General features: G+C 43.5%; 1 protein-coding gene across 1 annotated transcript in view; it reads left to right on the forward strand.

Annotated features, from left to right (window-relative positions):
• LOC122548763 (desmoglein-2-like) overlaps positions 1-24,133 on the forward strand; it is a 73,942-nt gene that overhangs the window by 4,305 nt on the left and 45,504 nt on the right. The window contains exon 2 of the mRNA XM_043687531.1: positions 1,430-1,517. Within this exon, the coding sequence (XP_043543466.1) occupies positions 1,430-1,517 (88 nt within the window). The remainder of the gene's footprint in view (positions 1-1,429; positions 1,518-24,133) is intronic.

Genomic DNA, 24,133 nt, shown 5'->3' on the forward strand with positions numbered 1-24,133 from the left:
TCCCTTCTCTTTCCCCTTCCTCCCTTCTCTTTCCCCTTCCTCCCTTCTCTTTCCCCTTCCTCCCTTCTCTTTCCCTTCCCTAATGTCTTGTAAGTTTTCTTTATTCCAGTTGATTACAATGCTTTTTTTCTCCCGTTTTATGGAATTTTATAGACGAGCATGGCCGACTGTTATTTAGAAATGGGGTATGATCTGATTTGGACACTATTGTTTTCTGTTCCTTCCTGTTTCCCTCTCCTCCCCCTGCTCCCACCACCTTCAATTTGTCTCCCCTGCCCCACACCCCTTCCACTCCCCCAATTCCCACCACCCTTCTCCTCCTTTTCCCATTCCCCACCATTCCCTCTCCCTTCCACTCCTTACCCCCTTTCCCTCCACTTTTCCTTCCCTGGCTAAAGACCCTCTCTTTTTCCATCTAACCTCATCCCTCCAGCCCTAACCCTGAGCTTTAGGGAGCGCTGACTAGGCTGGAGCGATATTCCCTGGAGTGTCGGAGGCTGAGGGGTGACCTTATAGAGGTTTACAAAACCATGAGGGGTGTGGATAAGATAAATTACTAAAGTTCTTTTTTCCCAGGGTAGGGGAGCTTAAAACTAGAAGGTATCAGTTGAGCTGAGAGGCGAAAGATTTAAAATAGACCCAAGGGGCAACTTTTTCACACAGAGGGTAGCACGTGTATGGAATGAGCTGCCAGAGGAAGTGGTGGAGGCTGGTACAATTACAACATTTAAAAGGCATTTGGATGGGTATATGAATAGGAAGGGTTTGGAGGGATGTGGGCCAGGTGCTGGCAGGTGGGACTAGATTAATTTAGGATATTTGGTCCGCATGGATGAGTTGGACCAAAGGGGCTGTTTCTGTGTTGTACTATGACTCATCTCACATACCACTGTCGCCCCCTCCCCTCTCTTCTTGTTCTCCTTCCACCCCCTCTCACTTCACCTTCACCCCCCCCAAATTATCCCCATTCCCACCTCCAACCTGCCCAAAAGTCACCCCCTCTGCCTCACTCCAAATTCTTTCCCTTCCCCTTTCCCAAATTTACCCTCTCCTCCCCAAGATTGTTCCCCACCTCCCAAAATTCACATCTTCCCTCCAAATGTACTCCCCAATTCACTCATCCCATATTCGCTCCCATCCCCAAAATTCTCCTACCCCCCATCCTACCTCCAACCTGCCCAAAATTCTTCCCTTTCCCAAATTTACCCTCCCTCCCCAAAATTCACTCTCTCTAAATTTACCCCAATTCACTCCCTCCCAGCCCCTACCCTACTCCTCCACTTTTCCCTATGTCCCTCCCCCTTTATTTTTCCCCACCCCTTCCTTCCCTGCCCCTCCCCCTGTGTGTGTATGGAAGGGGAGGGGCGGGCCTGACCCTTACCTGGCCGGCGAGGCTGCTCCAGGTGAGTCGCTCCCGGGACTGGGATAGGGACAAGGGCTGGAGCGGCGGACTGCAGCGGACAATGTGGATCCCAGGGACTGGGCTGTATCTCACTGCGTTGCTGCTGCTCCTGCAGGTCAGTCACTGTGTCTCAGATAATCAGGAAACAGTCTCTCTCTCTGAAGCCGAAACTGCTCCCTCTCCCACTGTCTCTCTTGTTTATTGATCAATACTTGGCTTTACTTTACACCCTGTTGTTCTGCCCTTTCATCCTGGGGAAATCCTGGCTGTGTCTTGGTTTTGTTTTTTGTTCAGTGCTGAATTCAGGTCGAGTTTAATATGCTTCAGCAACAATAACTTACGTTTGTCTAGCACCTTTGCACTTTTTCTTGCTTTTGCCTCTTCAATAAGACGCCAAAAGGTGCTTAAACTCCTAAATAAGATTGGGGCTGATGATTAAGGACAGTTGATCTAAGATATTGTTAAAGAGAGAGATTTTTAAAGTGTTTCTTTATGACAGAAGACTGAGGGGAGTTGGTGGGGAGTGATGTGCACTGAAGGATTGTGACATTTAAACCAAAGCAACACATTGGGGAACAACTGAGCGGGAACCTAAAATGGGAGCGCAGTGAAGATTTCAGGGGGTGGTGGCAGAGATGGCTGAGACAGGAGCATGTGGCTATGGAACAAATATAAAGAGAAGTATAAGAGAGTTAAAATCAAGATGTTAGTGGAGTGGGCATCATTGCACGTTGTTTAAACATAGGGAGGTCTTGATAAAACTATACACTGCACGAATCAGGTCACACCTGGTATATTGTGCAATTTTGATTCCTTTTCTTAGAGCATCTGCTAGTGTGGGAGGCAGTCCAGGGAAGGTTCCCTCGGCTGACTTAGTCTTATATGAGGAGAAGTGGAATAGTTTGAATGTATACCCGTTGGAGTTTAGAAAAATGAGAGGCGTCATAATTGAAACATACAAGATGCTTAAGGGACTTTTGCTTGCAATTCTGATGTCTCCAATGTTGCGAAACCTGAAAGGGTTCAGAAAAGATTTACAAAGATGTTGCCAGGGTTGGAGGATTTGAGCTATAAGGAGAGGCTGAACAGGCTGGGGCTGTTTTCCCCGGAGCGGCGGAGGCTGAGGTTATAGAGGTTTGTAAAATAATGAGGGACATGGATTACATAAATAGACAAAGTCTTTTCCCTGCGGTGGGGGAATCCAGAACTAGAGGGCATAGGTTTAAGGTGAGAGGGGAAAGATATAAAAGAGACCTGAGGGGCAACTTCTTCACTCTCAGTAGATGGTGCGTGTATGGAATGAGCTGCCAGAGGAAGTGGTGGAGGCTGGTACAATTGCAACATTTAAAAAGGATCTGGGTGGGTATATGAATAGGAAGGGATTGGAGGGATATGGGCTGGTGCTGGCAGGTGGGACTAGATTGGGTTGAGATATCTGTTCGGCATGGACGAGTCGGACTGAAGGGTCTGTTTCCATGCTGTACATCTCTATGACTCTATGACTCGACAGTTCAGATGTTGAAAAGTTTTTTCCCTTGTGGGACAGTCTAGGATCAGAGAGAATATTCTCAGAGTAAGGGTTTGTGCATTTAACACAGAGATAGGGAAGAATTTCTTCTCTCAGATTGGAGTGAATTCTTTCCCACAGAGGGCTGTTGGGGCTGGGTCATTAAGTACATTCAAGATTGTAATAGACAGATTTTTAATCAGGAAGGGGAATCAAGGGTAATGGGGAAAAGGCAGGAAAGTGGAATTATGGATTATCAGATCAGACAGGATATCATTGAATGGAGGAACAGACTCGATGGACTGAATGGCCTACTTCCAATTCCTATGTTGTATGGTTTTGTGGTGATGCCCTTCATGAAAGTTATTGTGAAATTGCAAGATTGCCTGTAGCTTGATGATTAAAGCCTATGGGAAAGACCCCATGGGCCAGGAGTCCACAGTGAGGCTTCTGAGTAATATCCCAGCATTCCCTAACATCTCATTGCTGCCTCCCACCCAGCCTTTCCCATTTAGAATGCATTAATCGGAAAAAAAAACCTTAAAAACAGTCAGTGAAGAGCTGTGTTATTATGACGGGCTTAGAAAGCTGCCTAATGAGAAGGCTGTCCGCGGTCATTTAGTTTAAAAGAGTAGAAAGCTTAACACTTTCTGGTTCCAACATAAGTATACAGCAAATAAACCTGCCCGGGTGGTATTGAATTGAACTGAATTGAATTTATTGTCACATGTACCGAGGCACAGTGAAAACATAGTTGACTGGTCAGCATGGACGAGTTGGACTGAAAGCTTTGTTTCCATGCTGTACGACTCCAACACGAGGTTTATGATTACAGCTGTTATTGTTTCTTGTAGCAGAAATTATAAATTATTCTAAATGTGTTATTAGAAGCCTTTTGTCACAAGATCAACAGCAGTAAAAAAATGCCCTAATTTTTACACACATTTTACCGACAGGATTATAGTTAAATAATAACAGAAATTGCTGGAGAAACTCAGCAGGTCTGGCAGCACCTGTGGAGAGAAAGCAAAGTTAACATCTGTGGCTTCACAGAATCCAGTGAGAATTGAAGAGTCACTGGACCTGAAATGTTAACTCTGATTTCTGTCTCCACAGATATTGCTAGACCTGCTGAGCTTCTCCAGCAATTTCTGCTCTTGTTTCAGATCTTCAGTGTCCACAGTTCTATTTTATTAAAATTAGATAATATTTTTTCTTAAGCGCTGTTAATAAGGCTATAAGACATAAGAGTGGAAGTAAGGCCATTCGGCCCATCGAATCCACTCCACCATTCAATCGTGCCTGATGGGCATTTCAACTCCACTTAACCGCACTCTCCCTGTATCCCTTAATTCCTTGCGAGATCAAGAATTTATCAATCTCTGCTTTGAAGATATTTAACGTATCTACCTCCGCTGCGCTCCATGGCAATGAGTTCCACAGGCCCACCACTCTCTAGCTGAAGAAATGTCTCCGCATTTCTGTTCTAAATGGACCCCCTCGAATTATAAGGCTGTGCCCATGGGTCCTAGTCTCCCCGCCTAACGGAAACAACTTCCCAGCATCCACCCTTTCTAAGCCATGCATTATCTTGTAAGTTTCTATTAGATCTCCCCTCAACCTTCTAAACTCTAATGGATACAATCCCAGGATCCTTAGCCATTCAGTATATGTTGGTTATGTTAATGCTGGATTATTCAAAATTTCTTTTTAACCAGTTGATAGGTACATTCAAGATATTAATTTAATTTATTTTGTGCAAAATGTAAATGGTTTGTACTTTCGTGTCAGTTTTTTTTGAGTTGATACATACATTCAAAAATTGGTCTTATTGTGCGCAAAAATAAAATTCTTTGTTCTTTTATGGGATATGAGTGTTTGCAAGTATTTGTTATCCATCCCTAATTGTCCCTTTGAACTGAGGGGCTTGCTCAAGTCATTTCCAAAGACCACCGCATTGGCTATGGGTCTGCATCACATGTAGACCAGATTGGGTAAGGATAGCAGATTTCCCTCCCAGAAGGTTATCAGTGAACCACATGGGTTTTTCAACAATTGAATATAGTTGTCATGGGTTTATTAAACAATTTTTTAAATTGCACAAGCTGCAGAGGTAGGATTTGAATCCATAACCCCCAGGCAATAGTTTGGGGACTCTGGATTACTAGAGTAGTGACATTCCCACTGAACAACCATCTGCCCTGACTGTCCAGATATCAACCGTAGGTCAGTGACCCCTGAGTGAACTTCAGCTTCCAAACTGCAATCAAGTTAATTTTCCAAGGTTATCTCACATTGGGAATAGGGAGATTTTAAAATGAATGTGGACCATAAGCCAGCAACTGGTAGAAGTGTTTTCCAAAGCCAGTGTATGGGGTGAATGAGTTGAGGGGCACATTAAATTCCTGTTAAATTTAATGCTATATTTGAGAAGCAGGGTGTAGTCAAGGGGTGTTGTACATTGTTTGAAAGCTGAAAAATATAATTAAGGAATGTTTTACTGTGCATGCGGGGTATTGGAACACCCTTTTATGAAAAAGTGTTGATATTGCATGGAAGGGTGAATCAGCCGCATTGCAAAGTACTTTATAAGTGATTTATTAACTTTTGTGTTGGACGGGATATGATAGGTACAATAGAGGGAGGGAAGTGGTCGGTGTGAAACATAAACACTGACATGGAGTAGCCTGTCTGTTTCTGTGTGAGTAATTCACAAGATTTTTACCTGAATCGATCAGTATGATTTTTCTTCTTGTTTCAAGTAATTTTATTGAAGTATATGGCGTACTATTAGTTAAGAATGGGTTGCAATCTGATTTTACTCTGAGGCTACTCATCAACAGTTACTTGTCTGTCCTTGGCATGCTGCAATGCTCCAGTGAATCACAGCCAAAACTGCAAAAGCAACCTCTCATTTTCAAACTTGGTGCTTTACAATCTCCTGGGCTCAAAATCGAGTACAGCACCTTTAAATTGTGAATGCATTCCTTGCCTTACTTTTAGCTTGGTTTGTTACATTCTCTGGAACATTCCCCCCCCCCACCCCCCCCAATCCAACACCCGACTGGGAGGGTCTGTCCTTTCCAGTCTGGCAGTTAGACACTATTATTCTGCCATTCTCACATTCTGATCACTTAATCTGCACTGAGGAGAAAGTGAGAGTTAATCTCAACTATCAACACCCTTTCTTCCCCAACATGCCAATCCCTCCCTCACCGTGTTGCGTAAATGCTGTCATCACCACACTTTCTGGTGAAAGGCTTTTGCCCAAAATGTCAATTCTCCTGCTCCTCGGATGCCGCCTGACCTGCTGCGCTTTCCCAGCACCACCCTCTCAACTCTGATCTCCAGCATCTGCAGTCCTCACTTTCTCCCTCCACACTTCACTTCACTTCAGCTCTGATGAAGAGTCATCTAGACCTGAAACGTTAGCTTGCTCTCTCCCCATGGATGCTGCCTGACCCGCTGTGATCTCCAGCGTTTGTTGTTTTCAGTACAGATTCCAATATCTGCAGTAGTTAGCTCCTACTTTAAACCGTGATATTTGCCTCTGGTTTGCCAACAGTAGGAGTAGCACAGTGGCTCAGTTGTTAGCACTACTGCCTCACAGCACCAGAGACCTGGGTTTGATTCCAGCCTCGGGTGACTGTCAATGTGAACTTTGCATGTTCAGTATAGGTTCCCTCCCATAGTCTAAAGATGTCGGTTAGGATGGATTGGCAGTAGTGTCCAGGGATGTACAGGTGAGGTGGATTAGCCATGGGGAAAATCAAGGAATAGGTTAGGGGGCTTTGTCCGGTTGAGATACTCTTTGGAGGGTTGGTGCAGACTCGATGGGGCCAATGGCCTGTAGCATTCTATGATTTACACTTAAGCATGTTGCTTGTTCACAACAGAGCCTCCTTTTCAAGGTATTTTAAAGTTTCTGTGAGGATTTTATTCAGCAAACCATACTACGTTGTGACCATCACTGCAGAAACAGCTGGACTGTTCATGTTTTTTCCACCATCACAAGAGGCCATTCGGCCCAGAACTAGTTGATATTGGTGTTATTGTTTCTCCCACTCAACCTCCTTTCAGTTCACTCTGTGTCAGTGTATCGTCCATCCTTAGCCCCTCAAGTACTTTTCCAGTTTGGCTCTAAATATATCTGTAGTGTTTGCTGTCTGAGTACAGAAATGTCTCCTTAATGACTATCCTTTATGAGTAGTCCCTTGTTTTGTTCTCTCAAACAAACATTTTCTTGATGGTCTATTTGATCATAGAGTCATAAAGCATGGAAGCAGATCTTTTGGTCCATTCCGTCCATACTGATCAGATGTCCTAAATTAATCTACTCCCATTTACCAGCATATTCCCCATATCCCTCTAAACCCTCCTGATTTATGTACCTGTCCAATTGTCCTTTAAATGTTGTAATTGTACCAGCCTCCACCACTTCCTCTGGCAGCTCATTCCATACATGCACCACCCTCTGTGTGAAAAAGTTGCTCCTTAGATCTCCTTTATATCTTTCCCCTCTCACTTCAAACCTATGCTCTCTAGTTTTAGACTCCTCCCACCCCAGGGAAAAGACTTTGTCTATTTATGCAATCCATGTCCCTCATGATTTTATAAACCTCTATAAGGTCACCCCTCAGCCTCCGGCAATCCAGGGGCAATAGTCCCAGCCTATTCGGCTCAAACCCTCCAACCCTGGCAACATCCTTATAAATCTTTTCTGAACCCTTTCAAGTTTCACTACGTCCTTCCTATAGCAAGGAGAGCAGAATTGCACATAATATTCAAAATTGGCCTAACCAATGTGCTGTACAGCCACATTATGACATTCTCACGCCTATATTCAATGCATTGATCAATAAAGGCAAACATACTAAACACCTTCTTCACTATTCTATCTACCTACGACTCTGGAACATTCTATTCAATTCCCTTTGTACTCACTGGATCTGCAGATTAACCAGATGCAAGCTTATGTGCCAGGACACTGCATCTCTGAGCTCTGCCATCACCACCATTTAGGTAATTTGAGCTTGTTTTGGTTTTTCCTGCAGAAATGGATGAAAAGAATAATGAATCATAGGCTTTGATTTTGTCAGAGATTTGTAGACAATTTCAGGCACCTCATTTCTGGAAAGGAATAATTTTCAATAGGGTGTGCCGGAGATTTCTCAGGACTTTTACAAGGAATGAGAAATAGTCATTTATGTGGAAAGGTTGGAAGAGTTGGGAGTGATCTCCTTTTGGAACAGAGAAGGTGAAGAGGTGAGGTGAGGCTTTTAAGGTGACAAGAGGTTGTTGATAGAGAAAATTGAGAAAATGTAATCGCTACAGTGAGTGAGTGAATAACCAATGGTCATAGATTTGAAATCACTGGTAAAACTAATGTTGAGTTTGTCCAAGATGTTTGTGAGGCCGTCTTCCAGATTGCTGTGTCCAGTTCTGGTCTCCCATTTATAGGGAGGATATTGTTAAGCTAGAGAGGGTTCAGAAGAGATTTCCCAGGATGTTGCCAGGTATGGAGGGTTTAAGTTATAAAGCCTTTTTCACTGGGCGCGTAGGAGGTTGAGAGGTGACCTCATAGAGGTTTATAAAATCATGAGGGTATAGATATCTTGCGGTCCTTTCCCTAAGATGAAGGATTTCAAGACAAGGGGGCACATTTTTATGGTGAGAGGAGAAAGATTTAAAAAGACATGAGGGGCAATTCTTTTATACAGGGTGGTTCACATGAGGAATGAACTTCCAGAGAAAGTAGTGGATGCAGGTACAGTTACAACATTTAAAAGACATTTGGATAAGTACACAGATAGAAAAGGTTGGGAGCAAGCCTTGGGACTGGTCTAGTTTGGAATGATGGTCAACATGGACTGGTTGGGCTGAATGGTCTGTTTCCATAGAAGCTTAAGAATGGAGACGCAAAGATGCTATGTTACTTGGAGATGTCATGATCAGGAATGTTTGACCTGCAAGGCTGGCAGATGTTTATTCCAGGAATAAGCTCAAAGGTCAGCAGCTATTTAGAGATGAGGAATGGCTGAGAAGCTCACAGGTCAAGGATAGGCATATGGGGTCTGAACATAACTCCTCTTTCAAAGAGCCTGCAGAAGTGTGATGGATCAAATGGTCGCCTCTCTCTGATTCTCAATAAAGGCTGGTGTTACACTGTTCATCGTAGAAGGTACTACTGTGTGCAAATTGGAGCTAGTGTTAGGTACACTGATCAGTCTTAAGTGGACTCTAGGTGGATCCATCCCTTCAGAGCAGCAGGTCAGACATCATCTGAGGAGCAGGCGATTCAACGTTTCGGGAAAAAGCCCTTCATTGTGAATCCCTGATCACCCAATCCCTATAGAGAGCAGGCTCTGGATAATATTCCCCAGTAGCTATTGGCCGAAACCTTGGAGACTTCCTATTCATTAATTTGACAACCATCAATCTGAAGCACAGCAGCTCTCCACCACAAGTTCATTTTCTATTCAAGGGTTCCTCCCCATCCTCCCCTTGAATAGAAATTTCTTCAGCCAGAGTGGTGAATCTGTGGAACTCATTGCCACAGAGTGCTGGAGAGGCCAAGTCTAAAGATTTGTACTAAAGACAGAGTTAGATACGTTCTTAATTGCTCAGGGGATCAAAAGTTACTGGGAGAAAGCAGGAGAATGGGGTGGAGAAACATATCAAATGGTGGAACAGACTCGATGAACTGAATCATCTAAGTTCTGCTCCATATTTTATGGTCTTGTATGTATGAGTGAGGGATATAAATACAGTAAAGACTTCAATGGATAAGAAAAACACGATTTAATGTATTAAAATTGAATTTTAACATAAAAGTTTTATTTTTTGGCTTGCTCCTCCTTGTTTGTATTGTTTTGCAATTCTAAAAGTTCTTGAAGTCAAAGATGTTTGTTTGTTTGTGGGATTGCATGCCAGTTAGCTGAATTTCATGCTTGGCAACAGTAAACTATATTTCAGGCAAAAGCCCTTCATCAGGACTAAAGACAGGGAGCTGCCTGACCGGCTGTGCTTTTCCAGCACCATTGTAATGTAGACTCTGATTTCCAGCATCTGCAGCCCTCACTTTTTCCTAACAGTCAACTATACTCCTAAAATAAAAAATTAATTGGCTGTAAAGCACTTTGCAACTTTGAGGCTGCATTTTATAAATGCAAGGCCTTTCTTTGATTTATTATATTCTAGATGTCTAATCCCAAAGGCGTCTATAGCATAGAAAGGTAGATAATAGGAGCAGGAGTAGGCCATTCAGCCCTTCGAGCCTGCTCCGCCACTCAATATGATCATGGCTGATCATCCAACTCAGTCCCCTGTTCCCACTCTCTCCCCATGCCCTTTGATCTTGAGCCCTATGTCTCACTCCTTCCTGAAAACATTTAATGTTTTGGCCTGAACTGCTTCCTGTGGCAGAGAATTCCACAGATTCCCCACTCTCTGGGTGAAGACATTTCCCCCTCATCTGAGTCCGAAATGGCTGACCCAGTATGTGAAGATTATGATGGCTAGTTCTGAGCACGTCCTTCTCCTCCCTGAGCTGCACAGACCTCTGGTTCAATGACATTGCCCATGACTGGGCTGCTTCCTGCCAAAGGATACATTGACCAGGAGTTTATTCTGCATTATCCTAAACATCTGTAAGCTCCTTGCTGTAGTCAAGAAACTGACCTCTTAAAAGAAATTGCTCCAGATGTGAACATTCCATCAAAATGACTTTTATGTTTCCTGCAGGATTTAATGTTCCGGAATTTGAATTTTTAAAAATACACATTCATTGCTCATTCACTCCGAGCCCTTTCTATTTTACATCTTTTCAGCTTGATGGTTATTGGAGGTATTCAAAATCATAGAATCCCTGCAGCATGGAAATGGGCTATTTGGCCACACCAACCCCCCCCGCCAGAAGAGTAACCCACCCAAACCCATTCCCCTATTACTCGTCATTTCCCCTGAATGATGCACCTAGCCTACACATCCCTAGGCAGTAGGGGTAGTTTAGAATGGAAATGTGTTGCTGGAAAAGCGCAGCAGGTCAGGCAGCATCTAGGGAACAGGAGAATCGACGTTTCGGGCATTAGCCCTTCTTCAGGAATGGCTAATCCTCCTCGTAGTTTAGAATGGCCAAACCACCTAACCTAATTGGACCGTGGGAGGAAACCCACGCAGACACAGGGAGAAAGTGCAAACTCCACACAGACTGTCACGCAAGGCTGGAATTGAACCCAGATTCGCAGCACTGTGAGGCAATGGTGTTACAGTAATATCACTGGGTTAGTCATCCAGAATCTCCAGATCATAGTCAGCTGAAAGTCAGTGATGAGAAAGATAATGGAATCTTTGCTTCATGGAACAGCTCCAACTTGAGTGCATCATAACAAATAATTGGCATCTATTTCTCAAAGAAGGGTTCTGCTTGACCAACGTTCAGTAATTCAGTTAGTGATGCTGGAAGTAGAATAAATGTTTTGAGTTTCGAAATTTACTTTGACAATGTGCCAAATAATGTCTTTCAGACGGCCGAAGAGACTGATGTGGGTGGATATCTGTGACAAATTGGCACACCTTGTTCTTACTGTAATGTTTTCTAGTGTATAGTAAATTTGCATATTATCTTTGAGCAATGAGTCATTCAGTATGATTACAATGCATTCATTTATGAATTGTCTGCGCTGAATTAGATTATCAGGTAAGACACTCCCTGTAAATTTTGACAGTAGCCCATTACTCAACAATGTAATGGGGATTGTGAAGAGAATAATTCTGAGAATTGTTCTGTCAAGCAGAAATGATTAAGGAGAAAATTTAATTCACTTTTCATTCATTCGTGGGATGAAGGCATCACTGGCTAGGGTAGCATTTATTGCCCATCACTAATATCCCAAAGGGCAGTTAAATGTCAATCACATTCCTGCTAGTCTGGAGTCACATATAGACCAGAGAAGGTGAAGATGGCATTTTCCTGTCCTAAAGGACATTTGTAAACCTGATGGATTTTTCCCAACATAGTTATCATGAGACTCTTAATTCCAGATTTTTATTGAATTCAAATTCCACCATCTGCCATGGCAGGATTCAAACCCAGGTCCCTAGAATAATACCTGGGTCTCTGGATTTACAGTCCAGCGATTACACCACTAGGCCACCCCTCACCGTATCTGCTCAAAAATGAGGGATTTTGATGGATTAATTCAGTATTACCATGGTTGGAAGTGGACAATGTGGGAATGAAGTTACAGTCAAATAAATCTTATTAAATGGTGGAGCAGCCCCAAGGAGCCAAATGGCCGACAGCTGTTTGAAATGTACATGTTTGTATTAACATGAGAGCAGCCATGGGGATACAGTGCTTTAACTCACCCTCCAACTTAACCTCAATTTAGTCTCTTTCCTCTCTCCCTGACCCCCTCTCAATTTTTTAAATGGAATTTGGTTTATAGAATCCCTACAGTGTGGAAACAGGTCCTTCAGCCCAACATATCCACACCGACCCTCCAGAATATCCCATTTCCCTGCCTTATTACTCCACATTTACCCCTAAGTAATGCACCTAACCTGGGAGAAAGTGAGGACTGCAGATGCTGGAAGTCAGAGTACACCAGTCAATGAAGGCAAGCATGCAGGTACAGCAGGTAGTGAAGAAGGCTAATAGCATGCTGGCCTTCATAATATAGCAAAGAGGTTCTTCTGCAGAGGGCCCTGGTGAGACCGCACCTGGAATATTGTGTGCAGTTCTGGTCTCCAAATTTGAGGAAAGACATTCTGGCTATTGACGGCGTGCAGTGTAGGTTCACGAGGTCAATTCCTGGAATGGCGGGAATATCTTGTGTTGAAAGATTGGAGCGACTGGGCTTGTATACCCTTGAGTTTAGAAGACTGAGAGGGGATCTGATTGAGATGTATAAGATTATTAAAGGATTGGACACTCTGGCAGCAGAAAACATGTTTCCGCTGATGGGTGAGTCCCGAACCAGAGGACACAGCTTAAAAATAAGGGGTAGACCATTTAGGACAGAGATGAGGAGAAACTTCTTCACCCAGAGAGTGGTGGCTGTGTGGAATGCTCTGTCCCAGGTGGCAGTGGAGGCCCAGTCTCTGGATTCGTTTAAGAAAGAATTGGATAGAGCTCTCAAAGATAGTGGAATCAAGGGTTATGGAGATAAGGCAGGAACAGAATACTGATTGAGGATGATCAGCCATGATCATAATGAATGGTGGTGCAGGCTCGAAGGGCAGAGTGGCCTACTCCTGCATCTATTGTCTATTGTCTATTGTCTATATTGTCTATTGAAGAGTTTGGTGCTGGGTAGTGTCCTAGGCTCAACCATCTTCAGCTGTTTCATTAATGACTATCTCCCCTACATGCAGATTGACAAGTGGCTAGTAATGTTTATGCCTCACAAATGCCTATCAATGACCACCTTTGACAAAACAGAAACCAAATTATCCCCTTTTTTAGTTATAATAGTCACTGAATCCCTCACTATCAACATCCCAGGGGCTTACTCTTGGCTGGAAACTGAACTAGACTGGCCAAATAAATACTGTAAAAGGTAAAAATACTGTGGCTACAACAGCAGGTCAGAGGTTAGGAATCCTGCATTGAATAACTTACCTCCTGTCTCCCTTAATACCTATTATCTACAAGGCAGGAGTTTGGAATGTGATGGAATGCTCCCCACTTGCCTGGATGGGGGCAGCTCCAGCAACACTCGAGAAGCTCGACATCATCCAGGATAAGCAGCTTGCCCAATAGGCACCACATCCTCTCCCTTCACCACCTACTTACAATGGCAGAAAGTTAAAAATCACACAACACCAGGTTACAGTCCAACAGGTTTATTTGGAAGCACTTCCTTTCGGAGCACTGCTCCTTCATCAGGTGGTTGTGGAGAATAAGATTGTAAGACGCAGAATTTATAGCAAATGTTTACAGTGTGATGTAACTGAAATTATATAATGAAAAAGACCCAGATTGTTTGTGAAGTCTCTCATCGTTTAGAATGACCAGGTTGGTTTCAGTTCTTTCATATGTAAATATGAAATATTCTCTTTAGAAATAGAATCGGGCTGACCTAATATTGGGACACAGACGGACTTTAATCTCACACCTTCAATGCATTATCTGAGCTGAGGTGGCACCTATTGTTAAAGCTATCTTGAGAATGTAACTTTAAAAAGTTCTGGGATTTACATGTGAAGGAACCGAAACTAACATGATCATTCTAAAAGGTGAAGGATGTAAGGTAAATTTGTTTAATATTACATTCCATGACACTTTGAGCTTTTGCTATAAATTCTGTGTCTTATGATCCTGTTCCACAACCACCTGATGAAGGAGCAGCACTCCGAAAGCTAGTGCTTCCAAATAAACCTGTTAGACTATAACCTGGTGTTGTGGGATTTTTAACTTTGTTCATCCCAGTCCAACACCGGCACCTCATCACTTGCTATAACTGTTTCAGTATTTCCAGTGGATGCAGGGTCAGTAACGAGAATGAGGCTAACATTCCTGGAATAGCAAGTCAAGGGTCAAGGCTCATGGTTGAAGGAATCCAGGTTCTGATCACACCCCAACAGATGGTAGAATTTAAATTCAGTCAACAAAATCTGGAATTCAGTAGTTAATGGGAGGGTGAGCTGAGAGGAACATGCTTCAATGTGATTTGGACAAGTTGAGTGAGTGAGCAAATGCATGGCAAATGAAGTATGTTGTGGATAAATGTGAGGTTATACACTTTGGTAGCATAAACAGAAAGGCAGATTATTATCTGGGTGGTGATAGATTGGGAAAGGGGGAGGGTAATGGGATCTGGGTGTCCTCATTCTCCTGTCTCTGAAAGTAAGTGTGCAGGTGAAGAAGGCAAATAGAGTCATAGAGATGTACAGCACAGAAACAGATCCTCCGGTCCAACCCATCCATGCCGACCAGATATCCCAACCCAATCTAGTCCCACCTGCCAGCACCCGGCCCATATCCCTCCAAACCATTCCTTCATATACCCATCCAGATGGTATGTTGTCCTTTAAAGCAAGAGAATTCGTGTACAGGAGCAGGGATATTTGCTGCAATTGTACAGGACCTTGCTGAGACCACACCTGGAATATAATGTGCAATTTTGATCTCCTTATCTAAAGAAGGACCTTCTGGCTGAAAAGGTACCGCAGTGGAAGTCAGCCAGACTGATTCCTGGGGATGATGCGACTGACTGCTGAAGAGAGACTGGGTTGGTTAGGATTATATAAACTGGAGTTTAGAAGGATGAAGGGGATCTCGTAGAAACCTATAAAATTCCAACAGGGCATGATATTCCCAATGACTGGGAAGTCCATGACCAGTTTAAGGATCAGGGTCAGGCCATTTCGAGAAATGACTTCACCCAGAGAGTGGGGAGCCTGTGGAATTCTCTGCCACAGAAAGCAGTTGAGACCAAAACATTTATCAAGAAGGAGTTAGATACAGTTCTTAGGAATAATTAAATTAAAGAGTATAGCAGAAAACGACAAGAGGGTTTCTGAGATGGATGATCAAACATAATTCATGACTGAATGGTGGAACAGGTTTGAAGGGCTGAATGGCCTTCTCCAGCTCCTATCTTCTATGTTTCTATAGCCCTTCAGACCTGCTTTTCCATTCAATATGATCATGGCTGATCCTCAATCTTAGCACCATATTCCCAGATTCTCTCCATACCACTTAATCCTTTTAACATTTTAAAAATTCATTTCTCTCTTCCTTGAATACACTCAGTGAATTGGCCTCTCCAGCCTCCTGTAGTGAAGAATCCCACAGGTCCCCTCCCCTCTCAGTGAAGAAATGTTTCCCCCTCTCAGTCCGAAATGACCTACCCCATTATCCTGAGACTGTGTCCCCTGGGTCTGGACACCCCTACCCAGGGGAAATATCCTCCCTACTCTGTCCAGCCCTGTTAGAATTTTATATGTTTCAATCTGATCCCACTCTCATCCTTCTCAACTCCAGCGAATACAGGGCCCCGTCAAACTACCCTCTCCTCACGGGACAGTCCTGCCATCCCTGGGATCACCCTAATGACCCTCCGCTGCACTCCCTCTGCCAGAGCTCGTCCACTCTGTCCTGTTCTTTCTCATTCCTTTCCCTTTATTTTCATGTTTTTTCTCTCTCTCTCTCCCTTTCTCGGTATTTCTTTTCTTTACTCCCGGGCTCAGCGTGGACCAAGTGAGGTATCCTCTCGGCATGCTCTCTCAGAGGCCTGTGGCGGTCTCTCTGTCCGGTCTCTCATCCCACTCTTTCAGCCTGGTCTTTCACATCCCAGCATGGCGGTCTCTTGGCCCGGTCTCTTGGCCCGGTCTCTTGGCCCGGTCTCTTGGCCCGGTCTCTTGGCCTGGTCTCTCAGCCTGGCATAGCAGTCTCTGGTCCCAGACTCTCAACCCGGAATGGCGGTCTCTCGGCCCGGTCTCTCGGCCCAGTCTCTCGGCCTGGTCTATCGTCCCGGTCTTTCAGCCCGGTCTCTCATCCCAGATTGGCGGTCTCTCGGCCTGGTCTCTCGGCCCAGTCTCTTGGCCCGGTCTCTCTGCCTGGCCTCTCGGTGTGAGAGTGGGTCCTGTCTGGGCATGTTCTGGAGGCAGCAGGAGGAGGTTGGTGCGGAAGCAGTAGAAGCAGCAATGGCTTTGCTGCCTAATGCCGGGAGAGCGAGCAGTGAGAGAGGTCACCCCTCCCCCTGCTGTCTGCAGCTGGGGTCTCCCAGAGAGCGAGCTGAGCAAAGGACTCATCAAAGACTGTTGAACTTTATTCCATTTATTTTTCTACTTTATAGTAAGAAGGACCTTAATACTAACTATTACCTATTTCTTCATTTTTCTACTTATTCTATGAACAGAATAATGCTTAGAATAATTCTAACGCTTAACTTTATAACCTTTGTTGCTTTTTATTATTTTATGAGATTTTTGTACCTAGGTACCTTTGTACTAAGATGGCACCTTGTGTGACAGCATTTTACACTTTTTACTGTACTCCTGTAGCCAAGTACGCGTGACAATAAAATCTAAATTGAAGTATATCCAAATCACATGCAATACACCAGGTGTGGTGTTACCAAGGTACTGTGTAAGACAACCTTACGTCTAAATTCAAATCCTCAATCCATTTGAATCCTGGTTCACCAATGCGTTTAGCAATGTGTTTGACTCATTACTAAATGAGCCACTTGCAAGAGAAATAAAACACTGGTAATAAATGCTAACTTTGCCAGTGTAAGGTCTGTGACATTTTACTTAGTTTTATTTAAGAAGACTATTGACTGAAATGAAAAGGAGCCGTTTTAAAACCGGCATTTGAAAGGGTGGCTACATGTTTTAGAGACCATGACACCCGTGACAAGCAACTGTTTGAACAAGCAGTGATTGGAGTTTGAGGTACACACTATTGGGAGCCAAGAGGATGTACAGATACAGCTTTTGCTCTAAACAAATAATTGAAAACCAAGAACAGAAACTGCTAGGAAAATTCTGCAGGTCTGGGACCATTTGTGGAGAGAAATCAGGATTTACATTTCAGATCCAGTCACCCTTCCTCGGAATGGAGTATTTTTGCCTTTTGCCTTCCAACATTTATGTGATTGGCAGTCAGGCAACTGTACAGCTTAAAGCTGGGATCAAGGTAGCAGTCTCTCTGTTCTCTGCAGTCAAAACATGTTTGACAGTGTGGTGCTGGAAAAGCACAGCAGATCAGGAGGCATCAAAGGAGCAGGAGAGTCAACGTTTTGGGCATAAGCCCTTCATCAGGGCTTATGCCCAAAATGTTGATCCTCCTGCTCCTCGGATGCTGCCTGACCTGGTGTGCTTTTCCAGCACCACACTCCCAACTCTGATCTCCAGCATCTGCAGTCCTCACTTTCTCCTAATCAAAACACACTGAAGTAAAAATTCGCTATCAGCCTGAAGAAAGCCAGTTTATCTTTTCAGCAACGGTTGTTTTATGCTGTGACCTTTAGTTGGTAAGTTGGAGATTTTCTAACTAACCAGCAGAAGTGTCTGGAGAACGATGACTGAAGCAATGGACTATACACAAAGTTTTCTAGAAGCCATTTTAAACTACAGTCTTTCACCTTCTTAAACATCAGTTGTAACTATCTGACAACCTGACCTGGACATGTCTGCGATCTCCTTTTACAAGTTCTAATCACAAGTAACAGCAAACTGTGATATCAGTACCAGAGGAATTAGAGTCACTACGACAACTAACAGAACTTGAAGAAGCCATTGTAAGAAAGCAGAAGAGTCACAAAATAATTTTGACAATAGAAACTTAAAACAAATATTACTAAATTGTTTCCAACTTCTCCTCCATAACCTATTTAACCCTCTGTTTGTGGATTGTGTTCAAGGGAGAAATTATTAGGGGATTTAAGTTATAATTAGCAGCATACTCTGATAGTTTAAACTGTTTACCTGTGACTAGAGTCTAATTACTTGTAATAAATAGTGATGTTTGTTCAGTGTACAAATGTGGTCTATGCTTTCTATCAACCTGGATCTGATTATTGAGGTCAATTGAGAACTTTTTGTATGTCTGTTGACACCTTTTAACATTTAAGATGACTCCGGAATAATGGGGCTCGATTTCCAGTAAACCATCCCAGAAAGGAGTAACATCAGCAAAACGCATTTCCATTAAAAAAAAGACACTGATTAGCAAAAGAATAAGGATGAGATCATGAGTTACCTTAGTTCTAGATTATAACTCACTGACTATCTCCCTGAAAAGCCAATGGAAACAGAGAAATGTAAAAAACAAGGGCAACAGTAGAGCGTTCGGCCTTGATCCTCAATTCTTTCGGTTCTTGGTTGGTCAGCCAACTCAGTATCTGCTTCCTGCTTTTACCCCATAAGTCCATACGACCATAGGAAATAGGAACAGGAGTAGGCTATTTGGCCCCTCAAGCCAATTCAATAGGATCACGGCTGATCCGACATTCCTCACCCCCACCCTCCTGCCCTTTCCCTTGATTCCCCGACTGATCAAGAATCTATCGACCTCAGCCTTAAATATACACGAAGGCTCTGCCCCCACAGCTCTCTGGGGCAAGGAATTCCAAAGATCCCCAACCCTCTGAGAGAAGAAATTCCTCCTCGTCTCAGTCTGAAATTGGTGCCCCTTTATTCTGAGACTATACCCTCTGCTCCTAGACTCTCCCATGAGGGGAAACATCCTCTCAGCATTGACCCTGTCACGTCCCTTAAGATTCCAAAATGATTCACTGAGATCGCTTCGCATTCTTCGAAACTCTTTGGGGATAGAGTCCCAACCAGTTTAGTCTTTGCTCATGTAACAATCCCTCCATCTCAGGGATCATCTCTAGTGAACCTTGTCTGAAATGCCTCCAATAAAATATTTTTTTGTCTTAAATAAAGATTCCATAACTGCTCACAGTGCTCCAGATGTGGCCTCTCCAGCATCTAGTACAGTTACCGTAAGACTTCCCATCTCTTATACTCCAAAAACCTTGAAATAAGGGCCAATATTCCATTATCTGTTGGTAGTTTCACATACAATTCCCTTTGTTTCAGCTTTCCGCAGTTTTTTAAATGGGCTCTAGGTCTGAACTCAATGGGGTTTAGAAGTCTGAGGGAGAATTCAATTGAATCTTGTCCATTTAAATAGCATGTTCATTGATTTCTTTTAGTCCAAAGAGTGAAAAATAAACACCTTCTTGAAAATGTTCAATGTTTTGGTCTCTTTCTGTGACAGAGAATTCCACTCACTGACTGAAGAAATTACTCCTCCCCTCTGCCCTAAATGGCCTACCTCATATACTTAGACTGTGACCCCCTGGTTCTGGACTCCCCCAGGTCATTGGGAACATCCTTCCTGTGTTTACCCTGTCTAGTCCAGTTAGAAATTTCTAGAATCCTGCCCTCATTCTTTTAAACTCTGGTGAATATAATCCTTTCCTGATGAAGGGCTTATGCCTGAAACATCGATTTTCCTGCTCCTCGGATGCTGCCTGACCTGTGCTTTTCCAGCACTACTCTGGTCTTGACTCTAATCTCCAGCATCTGCAGTACCTACCTTTGCATAGTCCTAACCAATCCAGTGTCTCTTCAGTATCCCAGGAATCGGTCAGATAAACTTTCATTGCACTCCTCCCATAGCCGGAACATCCTTCCTCCGATAAGGAGACCAAAGGCCTCATAATTGCAGCAAGACGTCCTTGCTCCTGTACTTTAATCCTCTCGCTATGAAGGCCAACATACCATTTGCCTCCTTCATCACCTGCTGCACCTGCAGACTTACTTTCAGTGACTGGTGCACAAGGACACCCAGGTCTTGTTGCACCTCCACCTTTTCCTAATCTATCACCATTCAGACCAGAATCTGCCTTCCTGTTTTTACAATCCAAAGCAGATACCTTCTCGTTTATGCACATTATACTCTAGCTGCTCACTCACTTAGCCTGTCCAAACATGCCCTCTGCATCCCGCTCACAGCTCACCCTCCCACCCAGCTTTCTTCCATCTGCAGACTTGGAGATATTACACTTTGTTCCCTCATCTAAATCGTTCATACATATGTTGTGAATAGATGTGATCCAAGTACTGATCCCTGTGGTACCCCACTAGTCACAGCCTACCATCCTGCCTGCCACCCAGTTCTCTACCCATGTCAGTGGACTATTTCCAATCCTGTGCACTTGAATTGACATGCTAATCTCTTATGTGGGACTTTTTGAAAGCCTTTTGAAAGTCCAAGTAAATCACATTCACTGGCTGTCCCTTATCAACTCGACCGGTTACATCCTCAAAACGGTAGTGGATTTGTGAAGGATGATTTGTCTTTTGTAAATTCATGCTGACTCTGTCCAATCCTGTCAATGTTTTCCAAGTGTTCTGTTGTTAAATTGTTGGGCATTGACTGTAGCATTTTGCCCACTACGGTTGCCAGGCTAACAGGCCTATAAGACTGTAAGGAGCAGAATTAGGCCATTCAGCCCATTGAGTCTGCTCCACCATTCCATCATGGCTGATACGTTTCTCAACCCCATTCTCCTATCTTTTCCCTGTAACTCCTGATTTCCATACCAATAAATAACCCATTTGTCTTTGTCTGAAATACATTCAGTGGCTTGGCCTCCATACCACTCTGCAGCAACGCGATCCCCAGATTCAAATCCCTCTGACCAAGAGTCATCCCTTCACTCTGGGTCTGTGCCCTCAGGTCCTAGTCTCTCCTACTTTTCTCCATGTCCACTCTATTTAGGCCTCTCCGTATTCTGTAAGTTTTAAACAGACCCCCCCCCCCCCCTTCTAAACTCCATCGTATACAGACCCAGAGTCATCAACCTCTCCTCAAATAAGTTTTTCGTCCCGAGGATCATTCTTGAAAACCACCTCTGGACCTCCTCCAAGGCCAACACATCCTTCCTTAGATACAGGGCCCAAAACTGCTCACAATATTCCAAATGTGGTCAGACCAGAGCCTTGTACAATGTCAGCAGTACATCACTAATCTTATATTCTAGCTTGCTTTAAATGAATGCTAACATTGCATTTGCCTTTACCTGGAGCGTCGGAGGCTGAGGGGTGACCTTATAGAGGTTTACAAAATTATGAGAGGCATAGATAGGATAAATAGGCAAAGTCTTTTCCCTGGGGTTGGGGAGTCCAGAACTAGAGGGCATAGGTTTAGGGTGAGAGGGGAAAGATATAAAAGAGACCTAAGGGGCAACGTTTTCACGCAGAGGGTGCTACGTGTATGGGATGAGCTGCCAGAGGATGTGGTGGAGGCTGGTACAATTGCAACATTTAAGAGGCATTTGGATGGGTATATGAATAGGAAGGGTTTGGAGGGATGTGGGCCGGGTGCTGGCAGGTGGGACTAGATTGGGTTGGGATATCTGGTCGGCATGGACGGGTTGGACCGAAGGGTCTGTTTCCATGCTGTACATCTCTATGACTCTATGATTGAGCCTGCGCCTGCATGTTAACCTTAAGAGAATCCTGAACTTTTGGACTCCTAAGTCCCTTTGTGTTTCATATTTCTGAAGTCTTTCCCCATTTAGAAAATAAACGACACCTCTATTCTTCCTAGCAAAGTGCATAACCTCACACTTGCCCACATTGTATTCCATCTGCCACTTCTTTACCCATTCTCCTGGCCTGTCTAAGTCGTTCTGCAGCCTTCCCATTTCTTCAACTTCCCACTTACCTGTCCCCCAACCTCTCTTTGTGTCATCTGCAAATTTAGCAACAATGCCCTTGGTTTCTTTGTCCAGATTGTTAATGTATAATGTGAATAGTGCCCCCAACACAGACCCTTGTGGAACTCCACTTAGCCACTGGGTGTCATCCTGAAAAAGACCCTTTGTTCCAAACGTTGTTCTGCCAGTCAGCCAATCTGCTATCCATGCCAGTACCTTGTCCTTAATACCATGGACTCTTATTTTAATTAGCAGACTGCAATGCAGTTCCTTGTCAAAGGCTTTCTGGAAATCCAAATAGATCAAACCCACTGGTTCTCCTTTGTCTAACTTGCTCATTACCTCCTTAAAGAATTCTAGCAGATTTGTCAAGCATGATGTCCCCTTGACAAAGCCATATTTTCTTCTTTTTTACTTAAAGGGGTTACATGAGCTACCCTTCAGTCTGTTCCAGAGTCTGTAAAATCTTGGAAGAGAACCACCAATGTATCCATTAATTCTGCAGCTACTTCCTCTGGGATGTCGATTATCAGACCCTGGGATTTATCAGCCTTTAATCCTATCAGTTTTCCAAATCCAGTTCACCCACTAATACTGATTTCCATCAGTTTCTCCCTCTCACTAAGACGTGTTCCCACCAACTTTGGGACATTATTTGCTTTGTCTTTTACGAAGACATAACCCCCAAATTGTATATTTACCTAGAAGCGCCAATTTGGGAGATTCCTTAGCAACTTTCAGAATGTAATGAGATGAATATGCATGGGCTATGCTTGGAGGGGGTGGGCAAGCAGAAACAAAGTGAGACTGGGTGGGTAACTCTTGGAAAGAGCTGACACAGGTTTGGAAGCTGAGTGACCTCCAATACTGCAGTCATTGTATTGTGGCAGAAACTGCACAGTTTGCGTGTTTATTCTGGCATCTGCAGAGGAACCTGATGGGTTGGCACTAGTCATGTTTATGGATTAGCCAATATTCTGCTAATCAGCTGTCACATTCCAGCATACAGAGTTGCATCATTGTAAAATTATTATTTAAGTAAGCATATTGATTTGCATAAGAGATAGTTCTTTGTACTTAAAACCTCGATCCTGAAGAACAGGTCTCTACACTGCTTGTTACATTCATTTCTGGCTGATTCTGCAATCTCTACTTGTACCCGTACAGAAGAATGTTCAACTCCCTGAGGTCATGAGACCGATTACTGAGAGTGTGCTGATATAGTCAGAGCAACCAACTTTGGAGTGAGATGGTCAACAAATTCAAGTCTGACACCTTGGGTATTTATAAGCAATCCCAAGGCACTACTTTGGCAAAGAGTGCAATGTTATGAAGTTGAAGGTGTGTACAGTACCTTTAAGAGAGAGTGAAGGCTGTTTTACACTGAGAGCTAGCAGGCACCTGTCATGCGACTAACTAGCAGTCTCAAAGTGTACGAGAAAATTGAAAACATGTAACATTTGGCTGTGAAACAAATACCTGAGTTTTGGTTGCTATATTGACAACTATTTGAATTTAACCAATCAGCTTAAGTTATGCCCTACAATACTAAAACCCAATCAATTTTGAATTTACTTATTTTCCAATCATTAAACCAATGAGACAATCCAATGTTTAGGGGTATAAAGAAGCAGACAATTTGAAAGTTAGACAGTGAGACCAACTGCCATCGCCAGAGTAACTGCCAGCAAAACATTCTCTATGAAAGGTACCTTTTTCATATGAAACATCTTGGCAGCAAAAGACCGAAGATAACTCGGGGAGATCCACAGCCAGAGGAAGGCAGACACCGGAGACGACAGCCACTGTGTAGGCTTGAAATTAAGTTGTTGTAATTTTAATATGGGTGGTTATTGGAACAGTATATTGTTATAGAGTTGGAGACTTAGAGTTGTAAATAGTTGTTGTTTCATGTTCACTTTTAGAGTTAAAGAATAAATTGATACTTTTTCTTCAAATACTTGAATTTGGGAGCTCTCTGTCACTCATACTTTAACAGATTATGAGGCGAGGTAAGGTTTTCTGGGTGTTTGG

Source organism: Chiloscyllium plagiosum, chromosome 4, assembly GCF_004010195.1.
Source record: "Chiloscyllium plagiosum isolate BGI_BamShark_2017 chromosome 4, ASM401019v2, whole genome shotgun sequence".
Lineage (NCBI taxonomy): Eukaryota > Metazoa > Chordata > Chondrichthyes > Orectolobiformes > Hemiscylliidae > Chiloscyllium > Chiloscyllium plagiosum.